General features: G+C 45.9%; 1 protein-coding gene and 1 pseudogene across 1 annotated transcript in view; both read right to left on the reverse strand.

The window, feature by feature from the left end:
• Window positions 1-26,012, reverse strand: part of LOC124795572 (myosin light chain kinase, smooth muscle-like) — a 1,044,560-nt gene that overhangs the window by 371,358 nt on the left and 647,190 nt on the right. Inside the window, exons 12-13 of the mRNA XM_047259644.1 lie at window positions 17,673-17,718; window positions 11,112-11,244 (exon numbers count right to left, since the gene is read on the reverse strand). Of these exons, the coding sequence (XP_047115600.1) occupies window positions 11,112-11,244; window positions 17,673-17,718 (179 nt within the window). The remainder of the gene's footprint in view (window positions 1-11,111; window positions 11,245-17,672; window positions 17,719-26,012) is intronic.
• On the reverse strand, window positions 21,228-21,345 carry LOC124797066 (annotated as a pseudogene).

Genomic DNA, 26,012 nt, shown 5'->3' on the forward strand with positions numbered 1-26,012 from the left:
AAACCCGCCCAAAGATGTAAACAACCATGCATCAGCAGCGCCTATTAGACTGAGGGGGTTCGACAGCCGATCAGTTCCAGTCATTCCACCAGGAAGGAGGTACACAGCTCGTGTTGTCTGTAGTTCTACCATGCCTAGACGGTCAATACCGCTGTTCGATCGCGTCCGCATTGTTACTTTGAGCCAGAAAGGGCTCTCAACAAGGGAAGTGTCCAGACGTCTCGGAGTGAACCAAAGCAATGTTGTTCGGACAAGGAGGAGATACAGAGAGACAGGAACTGTCGATGACACGCCTCGCTCAGGCTGCCCCAGAGCTACTACTGCAGTGGATCACCGCTACCTACGGATTATGGCTCGGAGGAACCCTGATAGCAACGCCACCATGTTGAATAATGCTTTTCGTTCAGCCAACTCACGACTCAAACTGTGCGCAGTAGTCTGGATGATGCGCAACTTCACCCTCGACGTCCATGGTGAGGTCCATCTTTGCAACCACGACACCATGCAGCGAGGTACAGATGGGTCCAACAACATCTCTTCACCGATGAGCGTCGCGTGTGCCTTCAACCAGACAATCGTCGGAGACGTGTTTGGTGGCAAACCGGTCAGGCTGAACGCCTTAGACACCCTGTCCAGCGAGTGCAGCAACGTGGAGGTACCTTGTTGTTTTGGGGTGGCATTATGTAGGACCGACGTACACCGCTGGTGGTCATGGAAGGCGCCGTAACGGCAGTACGATAAGTGAATGCCATCCTCCGACCGATAGTACAACCGTATCGGTAGCATATAGCCGAGGCAATTTGCGCCCCCATCGTGCACATCTTGTGAATGACTTCCTTCATCGTAAAGACATCGCTCGACTAGAGTGGCCATCATGTTCTCCAGACATGAACCCCATCTAACATGATTGGGATAGATTGAAAAGACCTGTTTATGGACGACGTCACCCACCAACCACTCTGAGGGATCTACGCCGAATCGCCGTTGAGGAGTGGGACAATCTGGACCAACAGTGCCTTGATGAACTTGTGGACTGTATACCACGACGAATACAGGCATGCATCAATGCAAGAGGACGTGCTACTGGGTATTAGAGATACCGGTGTGTACAGCAATATGGGCCACCACCTCTGAAGGTATCGCAGTATGTTGGTACAACGTGCAATGTGTGGTTTTCATGAACAATGAAAAGGGCGGAATGATGTTTATGTTGATCTCTATTCCAATTTTCTTTACAGGTTCCGGAACCTCGGTAAAGCAAAGCTATCTTTGATGTGAATATTTGAAAATATTCTGTGGACGATTTTCTTTGGGTATGTGACAATTATTTAGGTTAAGACAATGGTAGAATGGCTTTCCGAACGTGCCTCCAAATCCATGGCAACAAAGTGTCAGTTATCCCTATGTAGCTCCACAGTGCAAAAGTGACCTCTGAATAATCTTTGATCAGGTAACATTTTATTTGTCTGCTTAACATATATTAGCTTTTAATGCGGGCTTTCAGGATCACTATTTACACCCTTACATGATTTTTGTTACTTGGGCATCATGCCCAAGCCGGCCGCTGTGGCCGAGCGGTTCTAGGCCCTTCAGTCCGGAACCGCGCTGCTGCTGAGGTATCAGGTTCGAATCCTACCTCGGGCGTGGATGTGTGTGATGTCCTTGGGTTTAAGTAGTTCTAAGTCTAGGGGACGGATGACTTCAGATGTTAAGTCCCATAGTGCTTAGAGCCATTTGAACCATTTGAACATCACGCCTATGAACAAAATTCAGCTACTGAGAGTTTGGTTCAAATGGCTCTGAGCACTATGGGACTTAACATCTGAGGTCATCAGTCCCCTAGAACTTAGAACTACTTAAACCCAACTAACCTAAGGACATCACGCATATCCATGCACGAGGCTGGATTCGAACGTGTGATCGTCGCAACAACGCGGTTCCGGACTGAAGCGCATAGAATCGCTCGGCCACAGCTGCACTGAGAATCACAGTTTGCCATACTATGACATAAAAGAGTGTGGGACTCATAAAGAATAAACGGTCCTTCCATTAGTATAAATCTCACATACCTTAAGCGCAGTGCAAATTATCCTGAATAAGTTAAACATATGGGGCCAAACGGCAAATCTTCCCTAGCAGGCTCTGTATTTAGAATGTTGCGTAAAATTAAGTGTTCAACTACACTCCTGGAAATGGAAAAAAGAACACATTGACACCGGTGTGTCAGACCCACCATACTTGCTCCGGACACTGCGAGAGGGCTGTATAAGCAATGATCACACGCACGGCACAGCGGACACACCAGGAACCGCGGTGTTGGCCGTCGAATGGCGCTATCTGCGCAGCATTTGTGCACCGCCGCCGTCAGTGTCAGCCAGTTTGCCGTGGCATACGGAGCTCCATCGCAGTCTTTAACACTGGTAGCATGCCGCGACAGCGTGGACGTGAACCGTATGTGCAGTTGACGGACTTTGAGCGAGGGCGTATAGTGGGCATGCGGGAGGCCGGGTGGACGTACCGCCGAATTGCTCAACACGTGGGGCGTGAGGTCTCCACAGTACATCGATGTTGTCGCCAGTGGTCGGCGGAAGGTGCACGTGCCCGTCGACCTGGGACCGGACCGCAGCGACGCACGGATGCACGCCAAGACCGTAGGATCCTACGCAGTGCCGTAGGGGACCGCACCGCCACTTCCCAGCAAATTAGGGACACTGTTGCTCCTGGGGTATCGGCGAGGACCATTCGCAACCGTCTCCATGAAGCTGGCCTACGGTCCCGCACACCGTTAGGCCGTCTTCCGCTCACGCCCCAACATCGTGCAGCCCGCCTCCAGTGGTGTCGCGACAGGCGTGAATGGAGGGACGAATGGAGACGTGTCGTCTTCAGCGATGAGAGTCGCTTCTGCCTTGGTGCCAGTGATGGTCGTATGCGTGTTTGGCGCCGTGCAGGTGAGCGCCACAATCAGGACTGCATACGACCGAGGCACACAGGGCCAACACCCGGCATCATGGTGTGAGGAGCGATCTCCTACACTGGCCGTACACCACTGGTGTTCGTCGAGGGGACACTGAATAGTGCACGGCACATCCAAACCGTCATCGAACCCATCGTTCTACCATTCCTAGACCGGCAAGGGAACTTGCTGTTCCAACAGGACAATGCACGTCCGCATGTATCCCGTGCCACCCAACGTGCTCTAGAAGGTGTAAGTCAACTACCCTGGCCAGCAAGATCTCCGGATCTGTCCCCCATTGAGCATGTTTGGGACTGGATGAAGCGTCGTCTCACGCGGTCTGCACGTCCAGCACGAACGCTGGTCCAACTGAGGCGCCAGGTGGAAATGGCATGGCAAGCCGTTCCACAGGACTACATCCAGCATCTCTACGATCGTCTCCATGGGAGAATAGCAGCCTGCATTGCTGCGAAATGTGGATATACACTGCACTAGTGCCGACATTGTGCATGCTCTGTTGCCTGTGTCTATGTGCCTGTGGTTCTGTCAGTGTGATCATGTGATGTATCTGACCCCAGGAATGTGTCAATAAAGTTTCCCCTTCCTGGGACAATGAATTCACGATGTTCTTATTTCAATTTCCAGGAGTGTATATCTAATACCGACGTACAGTCACTGCATATGAGAACAGATGCTCTACAAGTATTAGAGGAATATTAGTCTCCGATGTACAGTTTAGCAATGAGCACGTCTTGACTAAGTTGCTTAATCATTACGGAATTAATCTCTCAAAAAATTCTTAAAGCAATAAAAAGGTTTCTGAAGGTACTGATCAGAACTTGCCGAACAGAAAGGAAGACAACTGAGGTACTGCTAAGAGAAATAGAGTTACAGAATAACTTATCGTAACGATTAAAAAAAGAAAGTTGTTCGTGGATAACGTTTTTGGTAATAACGGAAGGATAAATCCATGACCCCGCCGGGAATCGAACCCGGGAACCCGGGCGCGGGAAGCGAGAACGCTACCACACGACCACGAGCTGCGGACAAAAAAAATGGCTTTGAGCACTATGGAACTTAACATCTATGGTCATCAGTCCCCTAGAACTTAGAACTACTTAAACCTTAGATAAGTTCGTACCGACTAAGTTCCAAAGCGAGGGGAAAGATCCACCGTGGTATAACAATCATGTACGAAAGGTACTACGGAAACAAAGAAAGCTTCATCATAGGTTTAAGAGTAGTCGAATCATAGCTGATAAGGAAAAGCTGAACGAAGCGAAAAAGAGCGTAAAGAGAGCAATGAGAGAAGCATTCAACGAATTCGAACATAAAACATTGGCAAACAATCTAAACAAGAACCCTAAAAAGTTTTGGTCATATGTAAAATCGGTAAGCGGATCTAAATCCCCTATTCAGTCACTCGTTGACCACGATGGCACCGAAACAGAGGACGACCGAAGAAAGGCAGAAATACTGAATTCAGTGTTCCGAAACTGTTTCACTGCGGAAAATCGTAACACGGTCCCTGACTTCAGCCGTCGCACGGACGCCAAAATGGAAAATATTGAAATAAACGATATCGGAATTGAAAAACAACTGCTATCACTTAGTAGCGGAAAAGCATCCGGACCAGACGAGATACCCTTAAGATTCTACAGTGATTATGCTAAAGAACTTGCCCCCTTTCTATCAGCAATTTATCGTAGATCGCTGGAAGAACGTAAAGTACCTAGCGACTGGAAGAAAGCGCAGGTCGTTCCCATTTTCAAGAAGGGTCATAAATCAGATGCGAATAATTATAGGCCTATTTCGCTTACGTCAATCTGTTGTAGAATAATGGAACATGTTTTGTGTTCTCGTATTATGACGTTCTTAGATAATACAAATCTCCGTCATCATAACCAACATGGATTCCGCAAACAGAGATCATGTGAAACTCAGCTCGCCCTATTTGCCCAAGAAATTCACAGTGCCGTAGACACTGGCGAGCAGATTGATGCCGTATTCCTGGACTTCAGGAAGGCATTTGATACGGTTCCGCGCTTACGTTTAGTGAAAAAAATACGAGCTTACGGAATATCGGACCAGGTTTGTGATTGGATTCAGGATTTGCTAGAAGAAAGAACACAACATGTCATTCTTAACGGTTCAAAATCTGCAGATGTAGAGGTAATTTCGGGAGTACCGCAGGGAAGCGTGATAGGACCTTTATTGTTTACAATATACATAAATGACTTAGTTGACAACATCGGTAGCTCCGTGAGGCTATTTGCAGATGACACGGTTGTCTACAAGAAAGTAGCAACATCAGAAGACTCGTACGTACTCCAGGAGGACCTGCAGAGGATTAATGCATGGTGCGACAGCTGGCAGCTTTCCCTAAACGTAGATAAATGTAATATAATGCGCATACATAGGGGCAGAAATCCATTCCAGTACGATTATGCCATAGGTGGTAAATCATTGGAAGCGGTAACGACCGTAAAATACACTCCTGGAAATTGAAATAAGAACACCGTGAATTCATTGTCCCAGGAAGGGGAAACTTTATTGACACATTCCTGGGGTCAGATACATCACATGATCACACTGACAGAACCACAGGCACATAGACACAGGCAACAGAGCATGCACAATGTCGGCACTAGTACAGTGTATATCCACCTTTCGCAGCAATGCAGGCTGCTATTCTCCCATGGAGACGATCGTAGAGATGCTGGATGTAGTCCTGTGGAACGGCTTGCCATGCCATTTCCACCTGGCGCCTCAGTTGGACCAGCGTTCGTGCTGGACGTGCAGACCGCGTGAGACGACGCTTCATCCAGTCCCAAACATGCTCAATGGGGGACAGATCCGGAGATCTTGCTGGCCAGGGTAGTTGACTTACACCTTCTAGAGCACGTTGGGTGGCACGGGATACATGCGGACGTGCATTGTCCTGTTGGAACAGCAAGTTCCCTTACCGGTCTAGGAATGGTAGAACGATGGGTTCGATGACGGTTTGGATGTACCGTGCACTATTCAGTGTCCCCTCGACGATCACCAGTGGTGTACGGCCAGTGTAGGAGATCGCTCCCCACACCATGATGCCGGGTATTGGCCCTGTGTGCCTCGGTCGTATGCAGCCCTGATTGTGGCGCTCACCTGCACGGCGCCAAACACGCATACGACCATCATTGGCACCAAGGCAGAAGCGACTCTCATCGCTGAAGACGACACGTCTCCATTCGTCCCTCCATTCACTCCTGTCGCGACACCACTGGAGGCGGGCTGCACGATGTTGGGGCGTGAGCGGAAGACGGCCTAACGGTGTGCGGGACCGTAGCCCAGCTTCATGGAGACGGTTGCGAATGGTCCTCGCCGATACCCCAGGAGCAACAGTGTCCCTAATTTGCTGGGAAGTGGCGGTGCGGTCCCCTACGGCACTGCGTAGGATCCTACGGTCTTGGCGTGCATCCGTGCGTCGCTGCGGTCCGGTCCCAGGTCGACGGACACGTGCACCTTCCGCCGACCACTGGCGACAACATCGATGTACTGTGGAGACCTCACGCCCCACGTGTTGAGCAATTCGGCGGTACGTCCACCCGGCCTCCCGCATGCCCACTATACGCCCTCGCTCAAAGTCCGTCAACTGCACATACGGTTCACGTCCACGCTGTCGCTGCATGCTACCAGTGTTAAAGACTGCGATGGAGCTCCGTATGCCACGGCAAACTGGCTGACACTGACGGCGGCGGTGCACAAATGCTGCGCAGCTAGTGCCATTCGACGGCCAACACCGCGGTTCCTGGTGTGTCCGCTGTGCCGTGCGTGTGATCATTGCTTGTACAGCCCTCTCGCAGTGTCCGGAGCAAGTATGGTGGGTCTGACACACCGGTGTCAATGTGTTCTTTTTTCCATTCCCAGGAGTGTACTTAGAAGTTACTATCCGGAGCGATCTGAAGTGGAATGATCACATAAAACAAATAGTGGGAAAAGCAGGCGCCATGTTGAGATTCATAGGAAGAATTCTAAGAAAATGTGACTCATCGACGAAAGAAGTAGCTTACAAAACGCTTGTTCGTCCGATTCTTGAGTATTGCTCATCAGTATGGGACCCTTACCAGGTTGGATTAATAGAAGAGATAGACATGATCCAGCGAAAAGCAGCGCGATTCGTCATAGGGACATTTAGTCAGCGCGAGAGCGTTACGGAGATGGTGAACAAGCTCCAGTGGCGGACACTTCAAAAAAGGCGTTACGCAATACGGAGAGGTTTATTATCGAAATTACGAGAGAGCACATTCCGGGAAGAGATGGGCAACATATTACTACCGCCCACATATATCTCGCGTAATGATCACAACGAAAAGATCCGAGAAATTAGAGCAAATACGGAGACTTACAAGCAGTCGTTCTTCCCACGCACAATTCGTGAATGGAACAGGGAAGGGGGGATCAGATAGTGGTACAATAAGTACCCTCCGCCACACACCGTAAGGTGGCTCGCGGAGTATAGATGTAGATGTAGATGTAACTAACCTAAGGACAGCACACAACACCCAGTCATCACGAGGCAGAGAAAATCCCTGACCCCTTAAATATTTGTAAAGGATGAAATGTAACTGTGAATTATCTGGAAATTCGCGTTAATCTACTTATGTTCCGTCTAATAAATAATATTGCAAGTGTGTGTAACGTCCAAAAATCAGCTGAAAGCTGACGTCCACTATATATCTAACAACCATTTTTGCAGTTATTTCTATTTACCAGGAGTCTATTGTTGTTGCCATAATCTCGCGCAAGCACCAAGATTCAGAACGTTTCAGACAGGTGGAATGTGGACTGAAGTGGATTTTTACTACGTTCATGTCCAGTAGTATTCTTTAAGTAATGCGATCACTGTCACGTGACCTCTTTTCGCCCATTGTTGGTACCAGAAACGATCATGTGAAACAGTTTTTCAGTAGAGATTTTCTGCTGTATCGGGCAAGAACTTCTGCTAGTCCGGTCTGCGAAGCGTCTCTGCCGTATCCTCTCGCTTCGTGACCAGTCGTCCAGCAACCTGTATTCCTAACGGCCATCTCTGCTCGAGAATTACCACCATTAACCACGACGAACAAAAATTGCAGGTTCAACCGCTATAATCCTCGCAGTATGCACGGTTCCGGCAGTTACATGCAAACCTTGCACTCTCATTAGCTCTTAAATGCTAGCGTTTTTAATGTCGATCGGTACACTCACTTTGTATCATGCGGTTTACTTCTTACAGCTTGCTCCGCTGCCGTCTAGAATCTTGATATTTTCTGATATAATTCTTCATCATGGTCTTCAATAACTTCAGTCTGCCAATGAGCGAGTTGTTTCTGTGTACAGAGTCTCAGTCACAATAACGCACTCTATTGCAGCTCCCATCGCCCATCTTATTAGACATGCATTCAGTGCCAGTCATTTTTCCACGTTGCTCTTCAATACGCTAGTGAATTCATTTCCGCTCACAGCTTGGAAGTATGTCACGTGGCACTTTTCAAATATAAGATCCAGTGGGGTAGAAAAAAATAACTGCCTGTAGAGCTCAGATTGCTATTACATGAACAGGTAAAGATTCTTGCATTATTGCTGTTTTTCTCTTTGTGTAAAAGTGAGGTGAAATTTCTATGAAAATAAACAAGCCTGTAACATGTGAATCATGGCCAGTAGTTCTAAATGTGATTGGCAAGGTCTGTTAGCGGAGCCAGACACTTTCGTAAAGTCGACTAAGATCGCCACATTCTTTCTTTTTGCATTTTTGATAATCGTTTTATAGATGTACTAGCGAAAGAAGAGCCAGTCGATATGTTCAAGAAGAAAGAGGGAATAGTCGAAATTTCATCACACAAACATTTAAGCTGCTAGAAACACCACCAACATCCTTCACTGAAAATTAAATTCAACAGAATTATGAAATTTACGGAAACAAAAGCTCACGTGGTGTTGATGAAATTTCGAATAGCATTTTGAAGGTTCGTTCAAATTAATGTTCCTTTTTGTGATGTGTTTTTATAGACCATGATACACTCTCATAAATACTTACGTTTTGAACAATTCATGGCGGTAAATCATCTGTTGTAACTCATACCTTAAAAAATAAAATTTAAAAATTGGTACTGAATGATTCAGACAATGCTGAAAGTGGACAAAATTTTAGAGACAGGGAAAAAATCACGAATGGAGTGCCACGGAATTCAACGATGCGTCTAATTTTTCTTCCTTATTTTTATGAATTGCCTTTCACTTAACATACAAACAGAGCTGATACTTTTTTCAGATGACCAAAGTGTTCTGATTAATTCAGTTCGACAGGTACCCACAGGCAGGTTTTTAATAACGCTTTTCTAAAAACTAGTCTGTCAAAAAACAAAAAATATTTCTTCCTTTCACGTTCGGTTGTGAGCTATTGTGAAGCCAATGTTACGCTGTTTAGAGTCATGGTGCGTGACGTACGTTTATCTAAACATCTGGTATCTTTGAGGACTTTCAATTATATTGAAGGAAAGATGAATGGGTTACCTATCTAGTGTACTTTCTCTTTCTGTGATGATGGTCGCTACGACAGAAACTGGTAGAGTATAAAGGATAATTCGTACAGCTGATGGCTAAAATGCAGTTCTTCGAACTGAAGGAATTCATAGTGATTGTCAAGCCAACGTGACTAAATTGAGAAAGTGCCGTCACCATATTTTTAGAAACAAGAGGGACACATCTTTAGGAGTACAGGCTGTTCAGTTAATTGTTGGTTTCGCCACGTGCTCCGCAACTACTTGTTTGATTAATGAAGAGGCCGCTCCAGTTGCTCTGTAGAACTTTATTTAGTCCACTACCTGTTTCGGCATTTTTGTTACGTCTTTCTCAAGTGTATCAGAAAGTGGCATACATGTGGTAAGTATATAACGTGTAAAATTGAAGATGTACAGGTTATTCTAAAATATTTCTGTTTGCTGATGACACTAGCTTGGTAGTAAAGGATGTTGTCTGCAACAATTACTGTTTCAAATAGTGCGGTTCATGACCTAAGTTTATGGCTTGTAGAAAGTAAAACTAACGGTACATCGGAGTAAGACAGAGTTTTTGCAGTTTCTAACACACAGTTCAACAAAATCCGAAGTTTTAATTTCACAGAATGGGCACATGATTAATGAAACTGAGCAGTTCAGATTTCTAGGTGTTCAGGTAGATAGTAAACTGTCGTGGGAAGCCCACGTACAGGTTCTTGTTCAAAGACTTAATACTGACATTTTTACCAGTCGAACGGTATCTGAAGTAAGTAATCATTTGACAGGAAAATTAGTCTATTTTGCTTATGTCGTATGGTATTATATTTTGGGGTAACTCTTCCCATTCTAAAAGGATATTTTTTGGCACAGAAACGTGCAATTTGGGCAGTAAGTGGTGTAAGCCTATGAACCTCTTGTCGACCCCTGTTCACTAGCCAGGGTATTTTGACATTGACCTCTCAATAAACATATTCTTTACTGTCGTTTCTTGTTAGCGATATCAGATTATTCCCAAGAATTAGCAGCTTTCACTCGGTTAATACTCGGCAGAAATCCAATCTGCATTTGGATCGAACTTCCTTGACTCTCATGCAGAAAGGCGTGCAGTATACTGCAGCATCCATTTTCGATAAGCTACCACAAGAATGTAAAAATCCTAGCAGTAATCCACGCCCTTTCAAATCGAAACTGAAGAGTTTCCTCATGGGTGAGTCCTTGTGTACCATCGAGGAGTTCCTCGAAACAATAAGTTGATTCCTGTGTTGTATTGTTGATTGCCTTTACATAAACTTATGGCTTGTCTTTTTTGGGTTCATGAACGTTTCATTTTATCGGTTATTACTTTTATGTTGTAATTTCATGTGCTGACATGGTCTGTGACCTTGGAGATTTCCTCCTTAATTTGGTTCCTCTGGAACTAGATGTGGAAAAAAAGAGGTTTACATATGTTAATGTACACATAGACTATAAAACTTACAGTGGATAAGTAACGTCCAAAAGACACCAACACAAGTGTGGTAGATTTGTAATCTTGCTTATCTAATGGTATCGTGAGTGTATAGTTCACTACATTGTGCTAGTGAGTGTGTGATGTTCTGCCGTGTTGGCACGGGGCTGGCGCCGCGGCCTTGCTGCAGACTCACCCGGCCGTCCTTCTCCCAGCGGACGTCGGGCAGCGGCGTGGCGAACACGCGGCACTCCAGCGTCACGGCGTCGCCGTCGCAGCAGCGGCGGTCGGCGAGCGCGCGCCGCACGCACGGCAGCGTCTGCACGCGGCTGCCAACACACCACGCGGAAATCACGCCTCACTCACTGACCGTCTGACGCTGCGGTGCTGCTACACTTACATTCATAACACAGCTGGCCGTAACAAGTGCAACGTATTGTGCGGCAGACTTGACGGAACTACACTGGTGTACAAAATTAAAGCAAGGTAGCGTTTTTTTTGTTTTTTTTTTCACAAAACAATATAATCAGGTGATAATAAAATAGAAATAATGTAAAGAACATAGACAGTAAAGATCTACAACGGAAGACACAAATGTTCTTCGTTTTCTCCAACTTAACGTATTTAAGCACACATTCCGACGACGTGTTAATGCGCTGAGTACTGGGTGTGACCACCTCCGGCAGCAATACAGGCCTGACAAAAGACGGGCATGCTGTGAACGATGTCATCAGTCTCCTATTGAGGCAGTAACGCCCGTTCTTCCTGCAGCGCTGCTCACAAGTCTTGGAGAGTGGTTGGTGGACGCTGACGTGAGGCAACCGTCTCCCTAGTGCGTCCCAGACTTGCTCTATGACGTTCAAATCGGGAGAGGGAGCAGGCCACGCCATGCGGGCAATATCTTCCGTTTCGAAGAAAACCTCGCCACCCGTGTTCTATGAGGTCGCGCATTATCGTCCAGCCATAGAAAATATGGGCCCACAGTATCTCGGAAGAACCGCAGATAAGGTCCCAAGATCTTGTTACGATACCTGACAGCGATTAAATCTTGCCGATTCACCCGTACAGTTTCATGAAGACATGTTCGAGACGTAAACATAATCCCTGGCCAATCTACTAGCGATCCTGCTTGATATCGGTCTCTTTCCACAATGGTTGTGTCCCAAAATCGTGCTCCACATTCCCTCCGGGAGCGAACCGTCGAGAATCACTGACCAGACCAAATCGGGACTCACTAGTGAAAACAACGTTTTCGAAGAAAACCTCACCACCCGTGTTCTATGAGGTCGTGCATTATCGTCCAGCCATAGAAAATATGGGCCCACAGTATCTCGGAAGAACCGCAGATGAGGTCCCAAGATCTTGTTACGATACCTGACAGCGATTAAATCTTGCCGATTCACCCGTACAGTTTCATGAAGACATGTTCGAGACGTAAACATAATCCCTGGCCAATCTACTAGCGATCCTGCTTGATATCGGTCTCTTTCCACAATGGTTGTGTCCCAAAATCGTGCTCCACATTCCCTCCGGGAGCGAACCGTCGAGAATCACTGACCAGACCAAATCGGGACTCACTAGTGAAAACAACGTTTTCGAAGAAAACCTCACCACCCGTGTTCTATGAGGTCGTGCATTATCGTCCAGCCATAGAAAATATGGGCCCACAGTATCTCGGAAGAACCGCAGATGAGGTCCCAAGATCTTGTTACGATACCTGACAGCGATTAAATCTTGCCGATTCACCCGTACAGTTTCATGAAGACATGTTCGAGACGTAAACATAATCCCTGGCCAATCTACTAGCGATCCTGCTTGATATCGGTCTCTTTCCACAATGGTTGTGTCCCAAAATCGTGCTCCACATTCCCTCCGGGAGCGAACCGTCGAGAATCACTGACCAGACCAAATCGGGACTCACTAGTGAAAACAACGTTTTCGAAGAAAACCTCACCACCCGTATTCTATGAGGTCGTGCATTATCGTCCAGCCATAGAAAATATGGGCCCACAGTATCTCGGAAGAACCGCAGATGAGGTCCCAAGATCTTGTTACGATACCTGACAGCGATTAAATCTTGCCGATTCACCCGTACAGTTTCATGAAGACATGTTCGAGACGTAAACATAATCCCTGGCCAATCTACTAGCGATCCTGCTTGATATCGGTCTCTTTCCACAATGGTTGTGTCCCAAAATCGTGCTCCACATTCCCTCCGGGAGCGAACCGTCGAGAATCACTGACCAGACCAAATCGGGACTCACTTGTGAAAACAACATTTGTCCACTGTTCGACCCACCAGGTGGCTTGTTGATGGCTCCACTCTACACACTGCCTCCTTTGAAGAAGCGTCAGAGGAAGACATACCACAGGTCTTCAACGATAAAGGCCACTCTGCCGAAGCCTTCAGTACACCGTTTACCTCGATACAACACGACCAGTGGGTCCTGGGAGGTGAGATGCTACGTTCTAAGGCGGTACCGACGTGCCCTTACACCAAATAACAGTCCACTCTTCCTGATGTCACATTTGGTCTTCCCTGTCCTCGTCTCCGGGATACTGTTTTGGTTCAAAAAATGGTTCAAATGGCTCTGAGCACTATGGGACTTAACATCTGAGGTCATCAGTCCCCTAGAAGTTGGAACTACTTAAACCTAACTAACCTAAGGACATCACACACATCCATCCCTGAGGCAGGATTCGAACCTGCGACCGTAGCGGTCGCGCGGCTCCAGAGTGTAGCACCTGGAACCGCTCGGCCACTCTGACCGGCCTACTGTTTTGGTCTCTCTGAACTATCGCCCCATCCGAAAAACAACAGAACGATTCACATTAAACCATCGGGCCATATCAGGTTGCAACTGTCTTGGTTCCGTTCTTTCTATGGCCCTCCACAGCAGAGTGGCTGGTAGGCGTCTTCTCTGTACCATACTGCACCCTCTGTGGCTGTGTACACAGCGATTGTGGATGTGTGACTACCCGGCAAACACTATACCGTTTGATAGGTGCCCTCACCTCATCGTTAGCGTCGATGTCTGTTGACTAGAATGCCCCTTTCCGGCAAGGATACGATCGTACAGACATCTGTTAAGAGTTTGTGTCATTAAATCGGGAATGAGATACGGCAGTTTGTTGCTTTAATTTTGGACACCGTTGTACATACTTACTTAGATTGCCAAATCGTGAACCTTTCAGCAATACTCCACAGAATACGCCATGTATATTTTGTATACAAGAAGAGACTACGCTAAGGTTTCTCGTTGAGAAATAGCATTTCGACTTTGGTTATTTGTGAGAAGCTTGTGTCGTGCCTCGTGTGAGCATTACCTGCCCTAATTGAAATTAAAAATCATTTCTGGCATGTAAAAAACGTCCTCGGACTTTTTTGCCGCTTCACTTCAGGGTTAAAATCTCGAGCTTTCTACGATTACCTCCACCGTCTTTGTCAGGAGGAACAGACGTCCAGTCTCTTCGCCAGGAGCAAGTGGTAATTGCTCCTGACGAAGACGGTGGAGATAATCGTTGAAACTCGAGCTTTTAACCCAGAATTGACGCGAAAAGAAGTCATAGGATATTTTACACCACAGTGCCGTCGCGATATATTTCGTTCTCACATTTTTGACATAATTAAAAGACTGTATTGATATCTATATCACATACGAATTTTGTGTCTGTAAGAGACAGATTTTCTACCGTCGCGGAGAGAGAAGCACTGTGGCAGCTGCCTGCAGGCAGTGCGCTCCATGTCGTGGCAACGTCTCGGCTTCAGACACTGAACGTCCGACGCAGACCGGTTTAAATATAACTCTTTGCCTCCATCGTTGATGATCCTGAACCTAAGGAGGCGCAGTCCGTGTCTGGAGGCCGTGGCGTGCGGAGATACACTGCAGCCGGTGCAGCGCTTGATTGGTTCTGAGTGCCGTTAATGCTGCCGGGAAATTCTGAACTGAACTGCAAGTGACATGTCTTCCTCCAGGAGAGAAACCTTGAAATTCGGTTTGGAATGGAACACCGCAATGCCTCCCCCTCTAGCTATTCGGAAGTGGATAATTAATAATGTAATAATGTAAAGTTGCTTGATGCGAAAGTGATAATTATTCAAATTATTAATGGAGCGAATAGAGTGTGTGTGCAAAATGTTTAAATAACGACGTTTGTGAGCGAATAGCCAGTGTAACGGGAGATCCTCCTCTAGCATTACTTTTCCTCAACACTAATAGTCGATACCAATACTATTTTACCAATTTTGGACATATCAATTACCTCAGCTGCTTTTCTGAAAAATTTCATATCATTTTATTTTTCAAGCTAAAATTTATGAATATAAATTATTATTTTGGATGTTATAAACGATACATACTAGTTCTGAATCCACAATTTTTTAGAAACATTTGAAATTACAAGTTATTCGGCACACTTAATGTTTCTATTATTAATTACGCAATATAGTACTGTTTATTATGTATATTTCTGGATTCATTTATGAAATAATAATCAAAACTAATAGAAATTCATTTGTCAAGAAAAATTGTAAACTGTTCGGAATATTGTTATTTCCGCTGAGTGAGGCAGTAGTATTTTGTATTTTGGGCGAACAATGTACCTTCGGCTTTGTTGATGTGAAAATTAAAAAGACTGTGTGATATACTAAAATGTGACAAAATAAATTAACGTAAAAACAAAAATTCTGCAACGAAAATCTTCAAAATTATTTAGATCAATTCAACCATGAGGACCTAAAACGTGAGAATTTCAGGTTCAAGAATGAGACCCCTAGACAAGAAGAACAGGAGCCAACTCCACAAGAAAATATAAGTAAAGTAAAAAGTTTCTTGTAGTCTTACTCTTCTCAAATCTTCAGAAAAGACTTTGCACATTGTGGACAATAGCTGCAACTAGGAAGGAGAAACAAATAAAACAGAAGTTCAATGATGGCTCTGTCAGAAGAGTAGGCCTATCAATAACATACGCCGATCTTGGCTTGCGATCGGCGACAGTCTGTAATTTACCATTCAGAGAAGTACTTTGCTTATGGGGGGCAGTTTACACGGCTACATGTATACTCCGCACGTCACGTTGTGGTGTGTGGCAGAGAGTAATTGTGTACTACTGTCACTTCCCCCCTTTCCTTGTTCGATTCGCGAACGGTTCTCGGGAAGAACGACTGGTGGTGAGGCTCTGAGCTGGAATATCTTTAATTTTACCTTCCATGACATACAGGGTGTTTCCCAAAGAGCGTGCAAAAACATAGCGGGACATACTGAACAATTTGAGATAGGGAACCTGGGGTCGGAGAAGCCAACTTAAGGAGACATGGATGTAAACTTGTCTACCGCTTTGACTAGGTTTACCGTTTACCAATTTATTCACAACTAACAGGCTTGCACGTTTACACGTACTGTGCTGTTTATTTACATGTAAATTCCTTATTTGCCGCAAAGAAACAAGTAGGACAAGCCTATTTACTTGTCCATAAGGTGGCTCCGCTGTACCGTATTTACACTGTCCCATGATAGAAAGTGCTATGAGTCGACGACACATCCATTCATTACGCAGTGCTATTCAGAGACTTACAGTGCAATACGATAGAGCAGTACCGGTACGGTATTTCCTGGTCGATGGATTGGAGGGGGAGGTCCTATTCCATGGCCTCCGACCCCCTTGACTATATCCTATGGAGATATCTAAATTCACTTGTGTATGAGGCCCCAGTGGATACGGAGATGGGATTAGTTGCTAGAATTGTAGCTGCTTGTGATGTGATTCGAAGCACACCAGGCATATTTGTCAAGGTGCGTCAGAATCTTGTTTGCCGATGTCACGCTTACACTGAGGTCGATGGCCGTCAGTTTCAGCACATTTTTTAAGATACAATACAAATGGTACGTTCATTGTGTCAGTGATGGTATTTGCAGACATCTGTAACTAATGTAAATAAAAAGGTATACGGAAATATGATTTTATTCCTGAAATCTCCTTAAGCTCCGACCCTGGGTTCCCTACCAGAAACTGTTCAGTGAAGCAACCTCTATGTCCTGTTAAATTTCTGCACACTCTTGCGCGAACACCCTGTATACACAAGAGTATATGCTTTCGACTATGACACTAGTAATACTGCACAGGGAAGTAGGACGGAGTAGGTGAAGAGTAATTTTTGCACACTCTTACGGGAACACCCTGTATACGTAAAAGTATATGATTTCGACTATGAGACTAATAATACTGCACAGGAATGTAGGACGGAGTAGGTGAAGAGTAATAAAAGAAGAGAGTTTTGGCAACCAGCAAGACTATTGGTGTAGTTAGAGCGTAGCGGCGGTTGTAAATCCGCTACTTAGAAAGTACAGATGACAACATGTGGTCAAAACTAGTCGGAAAACGTTCTCCAGGAGGGAGATGGAAAGGAGGGCGACCATTCGGAAGTAACGTGTCTGTGAGGCAATAGCTTTCTAGGATTTTTTTAACGGAAGTCTGTCGACCATAAGTTGAGGCATAACTGAATTGGTGTAAACCACCTGAAAAGTGTCTGGCTGTAGGAAATTCATACACTCCAATTCCGTAGACAACTATGGCCTCCTTATACAGGGTAAGGATGAGAGAATTTGAGTGGAACGGTGCTGGTGTGTGTGTGGGGAGGAACAGTGAAGCGCCAGAAGGCGCCACGAGCGCAGCTGTGGACTGGCAACAGGTAGACAAGTAGACAGGTAGACAGGTAGGCAGGTAGAGCCGGCGGCCACTGCTGACTGGACTCACTCACCCGTACGTGACGCTGCTCGGCTCCATGCCGTCCTCCTTGCCCTGGCCTGCAACACAAACAAGAGCCTTAGTAAAGTCATCTCAAGTGCAGAGCGTGCTGGGCGAGGGCAACCCTGACAAGAAAATGCGTACAAACAAGATTCTCTCTCTCTCGCACACACACACACACACACACACACACACGCACACACACACACACACACACACACACACACACACACACACAAAACACACCATGTGTCACTTATTTCAAAAAGTTAAGCTTTTGTGGTTTGTAGTTTGGTCAACATTTTGAACAAGGTGCCATTCATTTTACAGTATACAAGGGCCACGTTCTCAGGTTTTTACAAAAAGAAATATATTTCATTTCTCCAAATGCAGGAGGATCTGCAACGAATTCACGCATGGTGCAGGGAATGGCAATTGAATCTCAATGTAGACAAGTGTAATCTGCTGCGAATACATAGAAAGAAATATCCTTTATCATCTTGCTACAACACAGCAGGTCAGCGACTGGAGGCAGTTAATTCCATAAATTATCCGGGGGTAGGCATTAGGAGTGATTTAAAATGGAATGAGCACATAAAGTTGATCGTCGGTAAAGCAGATGCCAGACTGAGATTCATTGGAAGAATCCTAAGGAAATGCAATCCGAAAACAAAGGAAGTAGGTTACAGTACACTTGTTCGCCCACTGCTTGAATATTGGTCACCAGTGTGGGATCCGTACCAGATAGGGTTGATAGAAGAGATAGAGAAGATCCAAAGGAGAGCAGCGCGCTTCGTTACAGGATCATTTAGTAATCGCGAAAGCGTTACGGAGATGATAGGTAAACTCCAGTGGAAGAGTCTGCAGGAGAGACGCTCAGTAGCTCGATACGGGCTTTTGTTGAAGTTTCGAGAACATACCTTCACCGAGGAGTCAAGCAATATACTGCTCCCTTCTACGTGTATCTCGCAAAGAGACCATGAGGATAAAATCAGAGAGATTAGAGCCCACACAGAGGCATACCGACAATCTTTCTTTCCACGAACAATACGAGACTGGAATAGAAGGGAGAACCGATAGAGGTACTCAAAGTACACCGTCAGGTGGCGTGCGGAGTATGGATGTAGATGTAGATGTAGATCCTTTCATTGTTGCTCAAATTTTTGCACTTTTAATATCTATACGTTTTTGCGTGTAATGGATCGAGTATTGGGAACATTAATGTTGACAACTCAAAAACATGCTCCCCGGAGGGTTCAGGAGCTTCGTAACGTGATGAAAATCTTTGTCTAGGCAATTTTCTTTGAAATACGGTGGGAAAAGACGTCATAAGGCTATAAGTCCCGTCAAACGGGTGAGGAGTCACTAATCAGATGGTTTTCTCCCTCAAATGCTCAATTATTTGAAGTGCTGTATGACGGTTTCTTTTGTCATGGTGGAGAATGGCGCGATTGTCTGGTTATTTTTTCCTGATTTCATTGATCATTGGTGAATAAAAAACGGTTGCACTCATATATCATTTATCATTAATTATTCTTTTATGTCCTAAAGCAATACCCACAGTAACGAAAGAAAAAAGTGGCCATTTACTTGGAAGTGCTTCGTGAAGGAAAGGCTTTCGTTCCTTTTATGTCATCTGGGAATATCCAGACAGTTGAATGCTGCTTTGTTTCCCCGTCCGTAGGAATATAAGTGAAGTCTCCAGTCACACTACGAGGCCCATACAACGGGTTTAAAGTGAATTTGCTACAGCTTGTTCAATAGAAGTGACAAAACCTTATGGTATGCATCAAGTTTTATAAAGTTGACTTAGGACATGGCTTGTTTTAAGCAAACATTTAAATAATATTTTATGTTCTGAAGAAGACGTTATTACTAACGTTGAAACCTAGATAAACGATAAAGTTAACCTGCAACTGTAGGCTGTATATTCTTATATACTTCATGAACGTTTCAGGATTTCTACACAACTTTATCGACAATGATAGCACGAAAGGGGCAAGTACGACCTGAAGCATTGACGCGTCGTTTATGATATTTTAACCAAAAATTCGTTCCTTTGAAGTGTACATCGCTTCTGCTGAGCTTTTTAAAACAAAAGATATGAGTATAAAATCTAAAAATGTATATAAAATAAAATTTCCGCCTCTATAGTTCACCGTCAGCCTGTCTAATTTCCGTACGGATCAGGGGAACTGACAACCGGTCTCCTTCCAGTCGTCCCAGCGAGGACAACTCATTTGGCCTCATGAGGACATCTCAGGACTGTTTCAGCGAAAAGCAGCTGGTCCGTTTGCGAAAACACAGACTGAGAGAAGAGAGGAGAGTGTGCCATCTTCGTCCTGTATGCTGTTCAATGATCTACAATGCGGGTCAATCATTAGTCGATGAGTAATGTGCGGTGCACTCAACACTAACGTGCAATTTTTTACAATGTTTTAATAAAATATGCGCTTTATAATTTCTAAAATACCGTTCATCGAACGCCGATGATCTAATGTTAATGGCGCACTTTTTTTTACCGTAATGTTGAAAAAATGGTTCAAATGGCTCTGAGCACTATGGGACTTAACAGCTAGAACTTAGAACTACTTAAACCTAACTAACCTAAGTACAGCACACACATCCATGCCCGAGGCAGGATTCGAACCTGCGACCGTAGCGGTCGCGCGGTTCCAGACTGTAGCACCTAGAACCGCTCGGCCATTCCGGCCGGCCGGTAATGTTGATGAAGATGATAATAATACGAGTAGATCACCTTTGCACAAGCTGGCGGTTACAATGTTTTTACACGTTCATATGTGTATGAAATACTGCGTACTCCGAAGTTTCTTACATGTACTGTATGACCTTTCAACATTCTGTCATTTTTCTACCTGAAAAAACTAGTTAATGTTCCGTAATGCTGCAGTTTGACAATTAAATGTATAGTACAGCAGCACTTGTCTCTCTTAAAAATTTACATACATCAACTAACTTAGGTGCATGTGAAGATTTTCGCTGCATGTCGATGCAACAAAACCTTCTCTGTTTTGTACTGTCGAAGTTTCTTGTAACACGTTTGACATGGCAACAGGTGTAATGACTGTGTGTCACATTTGACATCGGGGACAAATAATGTGTTAAGCACAGAAGGCGTGGGTTTTGCTGAGTTTGATCGCCCTGTGACCGCTCGTCACACCCTCGGGTTGTACTGGCTATGACGACATCGTAGTCACTTGACATGAGGAGATATGCAACGCATCGTTGCGACGTAATAGTTCTCACAACTTCACAGTTTGCGAAGAGAAAATAATTTTGTACAAGATAGACAGCGAAAACCATGTGGGTCGCGATGTGTCTGTCTTCAGAAGTGGTTAACTCCTCCCGCACCGGCCGTGAAGACCCAACGGTATCGGCTGGCCGCCGTATCATCCTCAAACCACAGGCGTCACTGAATGCGGATATGGAGGGGCACGTGGTCAGCACATCACTCTCCCGGCCGTATGTCAGTTTCCGAGACCGGAGCCGCTACTTCTCAAACAAGTAGCTCCTCAATTGGCCTCACAAGGGCTGAGTGCACCCCGCTTGCCAACAGCGCTCGGCAGACCGGATGGTCACCCATCCAAGTGCTAGCCCAGCCCGACAGCGCTTAACTTTGGTGATGTGACGGGAACCGGTGTTACCACTGCGGCAAGGCCGTTGGCCAGAAGTGGTTGCGCACTAGCAAATTATGTACGCATCCACATCGTAGCTATGAAAGCTCAGTATGTTGCTGGAAAATTCTCATTAATGGCCTACAGCACTTTCTGGCACTCGGTGTGTGTTTTTAAACATCTCTTGTACATCCTATTAAGAATGTCGAGAAAATAAAAGACACAGAAATCAACCTAACGATGGCAGTGTTTCCATCAAAGCGGTTCCATGTCTAGACCTGCTCTCCGCGAATCACTTTCCCAGATAGTGTTACTGTATCATATTGTATATTTAGGATGCTCCCTGTTTAAATCATAGACAGAGTTTGGGAAGAATGGCTGCTGTACGAATCTGAGAGAGCTGTTATTTCCGTAATTTCTTCAGCACGATGTCTGTGGGATAAGTACGTTCAGCGTTAACGGAATACTCGTACTTTCTGCAGAAAGAAAAGCTTCTTGAAGTTATCGAAGAGTATACCTGGGAGATGTACGACTTCTTTCAAGTGTTCACGATTTAAGAAGTTTCTCCTTTTCTACTGCTTTCTCTTTCGCCTATCACACAACCCTCTGACCAAACGCGCCGTCCTTTGTACTCGTACAGTGTCCCCTGTTAGCACGACCTGCTTGGGGTCCTATACCCTTGTTAGTGGACAGTTATAGGCAGGACCAGTAATTTGTGTGCATCTTCCTTTGTACACAGACCGTATTCTTCTAGTATCTTGCTAATGACTTGCAGCTTCGCATTAGCACTGCCTACAACTGAGCTTGCAATGAGATCACAAAAGTATTGGGATAGCGATATGCAGATGGCGGTAGTATCGGATACGCAGCTACGAAAGGGCAGTGCATTGACGGGGCTGTCACTTCCACACAGGTTTCCGAAGTAATTACGGCCGCACGGCGGAAGTTAATAGACTTTGAAAGCGGAATGGTAGCTGGAGTTAGATGCGTCGGACATTCCATTTCGAAAATTGTCAGGGAATTCAATGTTCTGAGATCCATAGTGCCAAGAATACGCCGGGAATACCAAATTTCAGGCATTAACTCACCTTAGAACTACTTAAACCTAACTAACCTAAGGACATCACACACATCCATGCCCGAGGCAGGATTCGAACCTGGGACCGTAGGAGTCGCGCGATTCCGGACTCAAGGGCCGAGAACCGCTCGCCCACAGCTGACGGCCAGGCATTAACTCTCACCACGGAAAACGCAGAGGCTCACGGTCCTCACTTAACGATCGAGAGCAGCGGCGTTTGCGTGGCCTCGTTAGCTCTAAGAGACGAGCAACACTCCGAGAAATAACCTCAGAAGTCAATATGGGACGTACGAGGAACGTGTACTTCAGGACAGTGCAGCGAAATTTGGCGTTAATGAGCCGACGCGAGTGCCTTTGCTAAGAACACGACACCGCCTGCAGCGCCTCGCCTCGGCTGGCGACCATATCGGTTGGTTGGACTCCAGACGACTGGAAAACCGTGGCCTGGTCAGATGAGGCCCGATTCCAGCTGGTGTAGTCTGCGTTGAAATGCAATGGACTGGGTCCTCTAGACCAACTGAATCGGTAATTGTGTGTAAATGGTTATATTTCGCTACTTGAAGGCCATTTTCAGCCATTCATGGACTTCATCTTCCCAAACGTGTCACCGGGCCACAACTGTTCACGATTGGTTTGAAGAATATTTTGGACAGTTCGAGCGAATGATTTGGCCACCCAGACCGCCAGACGTGAATCCCAACGAACATATATGGAACATAATCGAGTGGCCAGTTCGTGCACAAAATCCTGCGCCGGCAAAACTTTCGCAATTATAGAGAGCTATAGGGACAGCATGGCCTGATATTTCTGCAGGGGACTTCCATCGACGTGTCGAGTCGATGCCACGTGGAGCTCTGCACTACCCCGGGCAGAAGGAGGTAGCCCCATGATTTTTGTCATCTCAGTGTACGTGAGTGGTCGTTCCACATCATATCCCTGCATAATGTCACTCCCAATCGCTTTCCTGCAATGACTGATTCTAATCGCCACTTGTTAATCCTGTAACCAAGGGATGCCACGCCTTTACACTTAGCGAGGTGTACAGCCTTGCACTTCTCTTTGTTAGCTGCTAGTCGCCAGTATTCATAGCTGTGGTGTCACCGCCAGACACCACACTTGCTAGGTGGTAGTTTTAAATCGGCCGCGGTCCATTAGTACATGTCGGACCCGCGTGTCGCCACTGTGTGATCGCAGACCGAGCGCCACCACAAGGCAGGTCTCGAGATACGGACTAGCACTCGCCCCAGTTGTACGGACGACGTAGCTAGCGACTATACTGACGAAGCCTCGCTCCTTTGCCGAGCCGATAGTTAGAATAGCCTTCAGCTAAGTCAATGGCTACGACCTAGCAAGGCGCCATTAGTAACATTGCATGTATCTAAAGAGTCTCACTTGTATCGCCACAATCTCCAGATGTACCAAAAGGATGGATTAAAGTTAAGTATTCCAGAAGCTACGTACTTTTCTTTATAGCATTCATTACGTATCCTGTTTCAGACCTCACGCCCATCTGCGTGAGCGTAGCGCGTGCCTTTCGGCTTCCTCTCATTGTGTCTAGGCTGTCTTGTCTAGACACAACAATAGCTACAATAAAAGTATTGTTTTATTGGAACTTCGGTATGTGCGATATGAAGGTCCATTGTGAACGAACATTTCTCATTACGAGATTAATTGAGAGTCACTGAAGTGTCTGGAACTCAAGGCAGACTACTACTGCAGATACGCCGTGTGGCGGGTCTACACACTAAAACTCCTGTCGAACAGGCCATGAAGGCCCAACGGTACCGACCGGCCGCCGTGTCTTTCTCAGCCCATAGGCGTCATTGGATGCAGATATGGAGGGGTATGTGGTCAGCACACCGCTGTCCCGGCCGTATGTCAGTTTCCGAGGCGAGAGGGGGTCAGTACTTCGTCTCTAGGGTCACTGTATTCTGTTATTTTCATTTTAATTAATTTCCGTAATTTTCTGGGTGCTCCTGTTTATGTGCGGCATGTATACTCTGACAGGAGACACCTACGTAAGCTCCCTCTCTCATCACCTGCATTCATTCATGTCTATTGTCCATTCCGACGGACTTGGGTAATTCCAGCAGGACAATGCGACACCCCTCACGTCCAGAATTGCTACAGAATGGCTGCAGGAACACTCTTCTGAGTTTAAACACTTCCGCTGGTCACCAAACTCCCCAGAAACGAACATTATTGAGCATATCTGGGATGCCTTGCAACATGCTGTTCAGAAGAGATCTCCTCCCCTCTCGTACTCTTATGGATTTATGGACAGCCGTACAGCATTCACGGTGACCGTTCCCTCCATCGATACTTCAGACATTACTGGAGTCCATTCCACGATGTGCTGCGGCACTTCTGCGTGCACGATGTGAGACAGGTGTACCAGTTTCGTTGGCTCTTCAGTGTAAATCCGACAGCGGCAGGATCGTAGCCTGTCAAGGCTGCAGTTTATTGCTTCGCACTGTGGTTGACCGCTTTGGTGGGGATCCCACGACTGCCGTGCGATCGTGGAGTCAACGGGTTAAGGGGGACATAACGCCGTGCAGCGTCTCAACGGCCCCACGCGACTGGCGCCTGAGAGGAGAGACACAGAGTTCACTCGGCCTTGTGGAACCGCGAAGCCGCGTCACGAGCCTTGAATTTGGGACGGGTCTTGGTTGTAGCAGGTAGTGTGACGGCTCCTGGAACACCACAGAGTTTCAGCACAGCGGACACTGTTGGTGTCCTATGTTCTTCATGCAGCACCAGAGAGCCGCGCCGACAACGTTATTCCCAACGATAACACTGTGCACACATGAGTGCCACGACGCTGCCTTTTGACATGAGTCCTGGTTTGTGTCCTGTGTTACTTCCAGCAATATTCTGGAATCTGATATGAGACTGGAAAGTGTACACCACCAACAGATGATTCACTGCCTCCAGCTGGCGCCTACGAGCTTTTGCTGATAACCTCGACAACAGCAGGTCGGCAATACCGTTTAAAGCCAGCAGGGAAAATACCAAGCAAAAACACACACTGAAATTTCCAAAGAATCAAATACAATTCATCGGTTTTAAATAATACTCGACAATTCTGCTTTGGTGTTTGAACACCATCTACAGCTAGTTGCAATCTGATAAAGGTCTATGCCTATTTACCACAGGCGTGCTCATTAAACTGCAACACTGGCCAAGGAAAAGCCGAAAAATGCTCAACAGAATCGCACGCTCGCACACCACAAAGCATTTTCAATCCTTGTAGTCTTCCCATCTTTGAAACGTAGCTTCGTTGATATCAAATTATCATTAATTCTCGACTTCAGAAAGTTATACCCTGTAAAACATGAATTCTCTTCCGGAGAGCACAAGGCTTCTTTTTCCAAACGCAAGAGCGCATTACTCTATTTCGCGAACTCCATAAAGCTCCACGATATTATTTAATACCTATTCTTCTCAACAAATGAACACCGGCGACAGTATTCAGGCACCTTCGTGTCTGTTACCTGCCCCTGCTGTTAGCACTTTCTGTAACGTTATGCTTCCTACCAGGACATTCAGAAGGTTATAGAAATAGGAAAGCAACTGAAAGCACTCAACAAAGTCCACTGGACCTGACGGGATACCAATTCGATTCTACACAGAGTACGCG

Source organism: Schistocerca piceifrons, chromosome 4 (assembly GCF_021461385.2).
Source record: "Schistocerca piceifrons isolate TAMUIC-IGC-003096 chromosome 4, iqSchPice1.1, whole genome shotgun sequence".
Taxonomy (NCBI): domain Eukaryota; kingdom Metazoa; phylum Arthropoda; class Insecta; order Orthoptera; family Acrididae; genus Schistocerca; species Schistocerca piceifrons.